Source organism: Cyprinodon variegatus, unplaced genomic scaffold (genome assembly GCF_000732505.1).
Source record: "Cyprinodon variegatus isolate N-32 unplaced genomic scaffold, C_variegatus-1.0 Scaffold76, whole genome shotgun sequence".
Classification (NCBI taxonomy): Eukaryota; Metazoa; Chordata; class Actinopteri; order Cyprinodontiformes; family Cyprinodontidae; genus Cyprinodon; species Cyprinodon variegatus.
Genome location: NW_015150529.1, coordinates 1,562,738 through 1,571,450, shown reverse-complemented (window position 1 = coordinate 1,571,450; position 8,713 = coordinate 1,562,738). Strand labels below are relative to the sequence as shown.

At 37.6% G+C, this 8,713-nt stretch overlaps 1 protein-coding gene across 1 annotated transcript in view; it reads left to right on the top strand.

The window, feature by feature from the left end:
- LOC107083523 (mannosyl-oligosaccharide 1,2-alpha-mannosidase IA-like) overlaps nt 1-8,713 on the top strand; it is a 187,300-nt gene that overhangs the window by 49,128 nt on the left and 129,459 nt on the right. Inside the window, exon 2 of the mRNA XM_015372830.1 lies at nt 7,159-7,255. Coding sequence (XP_015228316.1) covers nt 7,159-7,255 — 97 coding nt within the window. The remainder of the gene's footprint in view (nt 1-7,158; nt 7,256-8,713) is intronic.

Genomic DNA, 8,713 nt, shown 5'->3' with positions numbered 1-8,713 from the left:
GTTCAAGTTTTAGAGTATAAAAAAACTTTTTTTGGAACGTCATTGAACAGCGCTGACGACACGGTGAGTAGCATATTTTAAAAAAAGAACGTTTAAGGTTGTTTTAAGGACATTATCGGACATGCACTATGGAAGCCATTCTGAAGCAGCCAGGGGGGGATTCTGCATGAGCCAAATAGCAGAGACAGGACCAATTGTCAAAATTTTGGTGTCGATCATTCGATTTCATCCTGGACACTACAGAAAATGGGCTAAAAGTGTTAAAAACCGGAATTTTCCTTTAAAGCATGCAGTTGTTACTGCAGGGGTATCCTCCATGTTATCTAGGAATACGACGTTTTTTACAGACATTCTTAAGTCCGACAGAACAAACGGGCAAATATATAAACACCAAACCAGCTGTCATATCTGTAATAGTAGCAGGAGCTAGATTGTAAATGCTGGATAAATGCATAGAGAGAAGTAGCAGAAAGCAGTAGAGGGAGAGATGCCTTATAGAGGCCTTACTATAGAAACAGTTCAGTCCAACTTAAGCCGCATAACTTAGAGCTTTATTAAAAGGAGAAGCTTTCAGGTTAGCTTTTTTGAAATGATTTTTAAAGGAAAGGCAAATGAACATCAAGATTGGTCCATGCTAATTGCCATTTTATGGAAAATCTGAAGACTAACCGTTTATTTTAGAAAAACGGACACAATGACGTGTTGTTAACACTTGATGTTATAAATCTACACCTAAATCTGTTGGCTGTGTGCGAATCCATTCTGCTGCATTATTGAATGAAAACAAATTGTTGGCCATCTGGGAGCTCTGCCTCTGCAGATCACAAAACGTTTCTCCTGACTTCTGGTTTGTTCCGTTTCACTGATTACACTCTTATTATGTTCAGAGACTTCACTGTATTTTGTGTAATTAGTTTTACACCAAGGAAAATCATTTGTTTTCCTGCTTTATGAACACTGTTAGCACAAAGTATAATTGTTTACCTCTGCAGCCAGCAGTCGGTCGCTGTAATAAGCAATCTGGACAGACTGCAGAACAGTTTCTCTGATACATGCGGACGTGTTTCCGGGAACACGTAAAATCAGGAAGGTGCTGTAGTTTTGGGTTGGCAGCTGGTTAGGTCCTTTCTTAGTCATGAGTGAAACTTGTGGAGGAAACCCCCTCTGAACAAGGACCGTTGCATAGAGCAGATTATTTTTCCAGTTAACCATCTGCCTTTTATCAAAAAGCAAATAGATTCCTGCTCTCTCAGACAAAAGCCTGTATATATGTGTTGATATTTGTTCATATTTACCCAATAATTGTCAGATCCTATCCGTTTAACAAACATCTGGCCTTTTCTCCTGCCCTCAGACACACCTACCTTCTCCTTTCTGTAAAAAAACCTGTTTTCTTTTACACCGATTACTGAAGAAGTGGAGCCATTAAGCTGTGATCTTTGCTGCTTATAAATAATTTAGCATTATTATTGAATGTGCATGTATTTGCGTCTACATGCAGGGAAACGTCAGGCTTAGATCATTGTCTGGTTTTCATTCCCAGAACAGTTTGTTTTCTAACGAAAGGGGTTCATAGTGCCCAGAAAGGTTTTCTTATGAAATATTCCCTTATTCATAAATTATCTCCTAGGGTTCTATTCAGTTCCATTTAGAAAAAAGAAAAAGAAAAAGTATGCTGCTGAATTAAAGGGTTTTGGGATTCATCTCGATCTGTTTTTCAGTTTGTGATGGATTAAGTAAACTTGCTCTTGGGCAATAATGCTAGAGAGGATTATGAAGGATAAGAATCAGTTAAAGAATAAGAGTCTGATTGTCACTACCTCCCAAGAAATAGATTAAATCTTTACTCTCTTTATGCATGATCGGCTGCAGAATCTTGTGGCTGAAAGGAGGTCTGGATCTAAATGACATAATCTTCCATGGATCGAGCCGTCGCACGGATGTGCACAGAGCGATTCTTTGTTTGAAATCTCTGCCACCAGACCCTAATAATCCCTGAAAATCCTGAGCAGTTAATCCAATTAGAGTCAACACATAGCTGGGCTCTGCATTAAATCTAACACAGGTTAGCGCACCAAAACGTAGAGAAAACGTGTTCATCTGTGCTAAATCAGATTACCACCACTTACCTATTTATTATCAATGAACAGTTGTGTTCTGGCTGTAGGATGCTTTTCTGCTGCCTGAAGTTTGTCAGCAGTTTAACAAGGCTTTGAGGAAGTTTATTTAGCTGAATTAAATCAGATCGATTCACTTGTTGGTGCTGGTGTCCATCCACCAATAGAGAATGCAACAATGACGAAAACACAAAGTGTATTTATCCTTTGGCAGCTATAGTGCACAGTGCAGTGTAGGAAAACAACAGCTTTAACAAGATTTCACAAAAATAAACAGCTTCAACTTTCGGCATATCATAGTTTGTGTTCCTGTTGTCTTTTGGACAATAAAAAGGCAGCACAGACTGACAGCTTTCATATTAAAGGCTAGCAGTCTAAAATGCTTACTGATAACCTCTATGTAATGGTTTAAAGGGGGAGATCTTGAGAGTCAGGAAACCTTTGTTTTTGGTTTTCAAAAAATAAAAAGAGACCAGAATAAATTATCTTAAAAAATGTTCACCTTTAATGAGACATTTTTCAAAACAACAAACAGGTCTGTCAGAGAGGGAAACGTTTATAGGGAAAAGCAGTATTTTGTGGTATTTATCTTCTTTTTTTTCTTCTTCTTGCAGTATTTTATTGTCATTACACTGTAACAAGTACAGAGCAACAAAATGAACTCTGCATTTTACCCATCACCTAGGGGAGCAGTGGACTGGCATTGTGGGGCGCCTGGGGAGCAGTGTAGGGTTAAAGGGAAACGCCGTTTTTTTTACATTTGACCCTTGATTTTACGTTATTACATCATGTTCTACTCACCTATATGAGTTTTGTGTCATTTGGAACTGTTCTGAATATATTCCGTCAGGGTATATCCAAGTAACGTCTTCCTTTGGGCAACGAGTTGAAGGCACAAACTAAACTGTTCATAATTCTTTATGTTACGCCAGCATTCATAACATGTAGGAGAATCACTGTCCCCCAGACATCTGCGGTTATATTTTTTATATTTATATTTACCGTTCATTCATCCTGTCCGCTGAACTGCTGCTAGTTTTCCTCATGCCTGGAAGATGTCTAGTGCTGCTACTACTACAGATGATCTCGCTCTCCAAATGGAATTGAACGATTCAGATTAGCTAGCCGGATGAATAGAAGGGGTAGAGCGTAGCCGCCTGTGGCCCGGGCTGCCTGTCACAACTCCTGTCCAGTGCGCGGATGACGTCATACACGCACCGCTGTGTTTTAAAGAAATATAAATATAAAAAATATAACCGCGGATGTCTGGGGGACAGTGATTTGCCTACATGTTATGAATGCTGGCGCACCATAAAGAATAAATTATGAACAGTTTAGTTTGTGGCTTCAAGTCGTTGCCCAAAGGAAGACGTTACTTGGATATAACTTAACGGAATATCTTCAGAACGGCTCCAAATGACACAAAACTCATATGGATGAGTAGAACATGATGCAATAACGTTAAATCAAGGGCCAAATGTAAAAAAAAAAAAAAAAAAAAAAAAAAGTTCCTCTTTAAGGGTCTTTGCTCAGGGACCCAGAGTGGCAGTCTGTGGGAGTGGGTTTCAAAGTCACAACCTAAGGATTCCACACTCTATGCCCTAACCACTAGACCGCTACTCCCTATTTATTGTTGCAACAACAAAAGTCACAATAAAGAAGTATTTCTAAGTTATTTTCTGTGGTTTTTAGTAAAACCGTAGTTTTGTTTGCATGTGGTCGATGTCAAACCCCCATATTGACAAATACAGTTTAAAAATATATGATAAAAAACCCATTCTGAGACACACTTCTTCAGAAAACCAGTTGCATAGAAATTAGGATTCTTATCAGGTTTTTGCAGAGACTAACTGAGGTTCAATCATATTTACATATTCATCGACGCTCTAATGGAGCCAACAGTGGAGAAAATTGTGCCAGAAAAACAAAACAACCAACAGAACTCTGACAATATAGCCATTTTTTTTTCTTGTTTTTCTCACATATTTGAATAGAAAGCACATTCTTGCTGATACCAATATCTAAGAGTCATGGAGCCAATCACAGGGAGCAACCGGGAGACACAGGACATACAGCCATGCAAACATAAACTCATACTTATTGGCAATTTTGAATGATAAATTTACCCATCAGTCATGTTTTTAGACTGTAGAAAAGAAGCTGGAGTATCTGAGAGGAAAGAATGCATGCAAAGGGAACACATACAGACTTTATTTAGAAAGAAACCAGGATCTTCATGCTATAAAGCTGCTTCACCCTGAAGCACATAATATATCTTAACCTGAAACAAATCCCAAATCAACATAAGATCATAGTAGAGAAGTATTTGGGAGATATTTTGTACCAACTTGGTAGCAGTTTTCTTTTTTTTGCTAATTGTTCACTGCAAAAACGATCTGAAATTAAGTAAAAATTTATTAAATCAAGTATATTTACCCTTAATTTGAGCAGGAAAATAAGAGAGTTTGAAAATGGAATGAGTATTTTTACACTTAAAATAAGATAATTAGAAAATATGCACTTAAAAAAAGACTAAGCAATAGTTTTTTCTTATTTCAAATTACCCCATCAATTCAAGAAAAAATGCACTTATTTTAAGAAAAATGACTTATTTAGAGTTACATTTTTTGCAGTGTTAAAACTGTGTTTATTCTGTTTTTGGGTTAATCCAAACTGGCATCACAATGACAGTCAAATGAAATTCAGTGCATCTTAAAATGCTCAGCTAATTGTAAGATTTCAGGAGTTGTATGTTTTTATTATACTAAATAAAAAAAAAATTATAAAACTGATAGGAGAACCTGGTGTGTTTATGGCCTCAAAGTGGAAAAGGAAGAGAAGAAATGGGAATGAGGTAGAAAATGATGGGATGAGCTGTGAATTGTTAGCAGCACTCTCTTCAAATAAAAATGAGATTCATAGAGACAAATATTTCCCTTTACTGTATTTGAAATTAGCTGTATGTAATTGTTTTATTTCATTGCAGCAGCCAGAGTGACTGTTAGGAAAACAAATCATTTCCAGCTCATGTTCCAGTCGCAGTAGAACACATGTAGAACATGTCGTCTCTCTCTTGAATGCTTGCCAGTGCTGTTGGATGACCAAAGTGTTTCCTTTTGATAAACCTGAGTGCCCAGCTGCAAACACAATGAGGGCAAACAAAACCTCACTGCATCTGATGGTCATATTTCTGCTTTCCGTGAATTAATGCTGCTTAATCACCACTCCATGATGGAAACATTTAAGCAGATGTTTCAGCTTTCGTGCATTTAGTTTTTTATCTGCCTGATCCTGAGTTTCATGTTTTCCACATTCATAGCTGCAGTGATCAAAACTCATTGTATGGCTTTACCTCATCTTAAATGTCTAGACATGCCGATGATTTATGATCTGGGTATCTGGTTGTCTAAAAATATCTTAAAAGGTCAGCTAGAAGCTTGTGTTTGATTTCCTGTCAACTTTCAGCTTTGCTCTGTGTACTTAGAGGTGAGGGTTGCAGTATAACGGTTCACGGAGCGTATTTTCAGGCTATTTTCCTGCTTGACTGACTTGCTAAATGGCTGTGCCGTTGTTTGACAGCTTTACTGGCTCACTATAATAACTTTAGTTTCCGAGGCAACAAGTCACACCAGCTAACAGATTCGTTGACCTACTGGTTTACTGCCTGCTGTGACCATTTGTAACCGTCATTACAAATAATTACCTCTAATTATTGTTGTTCTCAGCATGCATCAGAGCTTATAGACAAACGTAACTGATTCAGCAGCTAAAGAGAGAGCTGCGCTGCGAGACACTGCTGCTTGCAGCTGAATGCGCATCACGCTCCCACACCTGCATGGGCTGCAAGAACAGGAACCAGGAGCAATGTGAGCCCTGACTGTATATTCACCAAAACACAGTCGGGTTTTCAAAGATAACATTGGAGTCAAGTTGTACTTCCAGTAGGATGCATTTCTAAAAGGAGCAGTGAACTGTGAGTGAACAGATCTGTCAGAGGGTGGAGGATAAAGGGATTTAGACTCTAATCTGGATGCAGGTTCTAGAGGGCTTTAAGTTAATGTCGTGTAACCTAGATTTCCACAATTGGAACATGCGTCGATGTTCCGGTCGGAAATCTACATGAGAAAAGACGTTTTTGTTTTTGTTCATGATCAAAAATAACTGAGCAGTTGTTTGAATTTCTGACCTTTCAATTCCAGTTTTGTTTCATTAACAGCTTTAAGATTATCAATCCAACGTGGCTCTATTCATTGAGAAAGTAGTGAGTTTTATTGTTTAGCAAACAACAGAAAGCACATTTGAAATGTTTTAGCATTTTATGAAAAAAAAAACAGTCTGTGTCAATGTGTTTTCTCCAAAGTTAAGTATGTGTTAGTGTAAAATGTGTTTATCAGTTATAGAACAAAATGAAATACTTCATAGATAAACTGGTTAAAGCTTGTAAGATAGACCATCGTTACATTTAGAGGTGAAAATCATCCCACCTGTAAAGTTCATTGATGTCAGTATGAAGGTTTGGTTGCTGCTGGAGGGACCTGTGTACTTCCCAGAAACAGCAGCATAAGGAAAGATGCTGGTGTGTAAATATTAAAGCAGAATGAAAGGAAATTAAGGGTTTGTTAAAATAAAGAAAAGCTAAAATAACACAATATTTAAATCTTCCTTTATTTGATTTGTTCTCATCTAACAGATACTGCCTTGTTTCAGTTTGTAGTATATGTGAAATGGGCTTTATTAGGTTCTAAATGAATCCTGTCATTGATTTCATGTAGCTGCCTGCTATAGCTTTGGTAAATATATTTACCATTATATATATTCTGTTACATATTTAGACATTAGATTTTAATGCAATAAAAACAGACAAAAGTAATGGAAAAGCTAGCGTAAACTGAGTAGACGGCTTCATTGTTACATTTTTTAAATATACCTTCTAATATTAATGGAGATGTTAATGTCTAATGTAGAAATAAATCAGTTGTAGTAGCTCAAAGTTTAACTTTTCTCTTTTTGTGCCCTCCTCCTTTTCTTTCCCACCTGTCAGATGATGAAGCACGCCTGGGACAGCTACCAGCGCTACGCCTGGGGTTCCAATGAGCTCCGGCCCGTCTCCAAGCAGGGCCACTCCAGCAATCTATTCGGTGAGAGAAAGACCAGGCACACACCAGCACAAACACACACAGCGGATTGATCTGGTTTCCTGTCGCCAGCAGCCTTGGCCTTTAGATTAGCAGCCAAATTGGCTGCCACTTAGACCCATCCTCCTATGCATGCCTCTAAATGTCAACTTTATCATATATTTATATTATGTTTCTGCTTCTAACCAGTTGTCAGCAGCTGCAGGGCTAATGGGGGCAGCGGTGTTCGTAGCTGTCAGCTTTTAAGTCGCGGAGCAGCACAGCGGTAGCAGTTAGATGGCTGCAGAGCCTGGTTGTAAATATTGAGAACAAATGCTCATGTAAACCCTGAGAGGTGTTTTTTAGTAATGCTTCTGGCTTGTGTCTCTCTCATGGGGATCTGTGTGTGTCAGTTAGCGTATCGCTATTGCAGGACACTGATAAGATGCCATTCACGTGAGAAGAAGCAGCATTGCCTAACTACTGATAACCAAACACCACAACATGCTCTCTACTCTTCCTCTAGTTTTGTTTCCATGTTCAAATCTAGCATCAGTTTTTATTTTTGGGGTGTTTTTCTTTTTTCCAAATGCGCTTCTGAAGGAAAATGACTGTTATTAAGAAAAGCCTAAAGATAAAATGGATCCTTCAGTTCAATGGGGAGAGCTGTGTTTCAGTATAGAAGATATTGATGAGTTTTGGCCTCACAGCAGCTGTTGGAGTTATAAATACAGAAACTGACACATCACTGCCTTTATAAAAGTAATTATAGGAAATATTTTCTTAACAGTTTATATATTTAGATGCCAGCCTTGCATTGCACAGCAAATATTTATCAGTAATTTGTTGTTTTCATGGAAAAACCAAAATCCTAAATGGTTAAATGTATTAATATGTAAACATATTCCCTCCCTTTTTTTAAGTTATGTTGTTTTTCTTTAACAAGCTTTTGTTCTCTTCTGCCCAAACCCTTGACTAGCGTTTGTTAGCCTGTTTTTTTTTTTTTTTTAAAGGTATAAAACCAAAATCCCAGCCCTGGTTCTGCTGTTTAATCATTAAAATGAATCCTCTGGCTATAGCTGTCATGATTCTAAACTTTCAAATTTAATATCAAGAGAAATACCTATACTTTATAAAAAATTTTATACTGTAGGGATTTGTTTTTTCCTGAGGCACAGGGTTCTTTCTAGTTAAGTAAAACATTTATAATTATAATACGAAAGTACTTTAATTTTCTTCTTTTAGGACAAAACTACCTAATATGCAGGGACTGATCAGCTCTCTTTTAACAAAAATAAGAATTAGTCACTTGCCTGATAAAACAGGGAGGATATTTAAAGGAATAGTACACCCAAAACATGATTAGCCTTCATTTTCTACTCACCCCCATGCTGAACAACACTCTGGAGTACTTTTTTGATATCTCAAATGCATCTGGAGATCTGGGTGGCTTCTTGCTGTCTGCTGACATTCAAATAATGG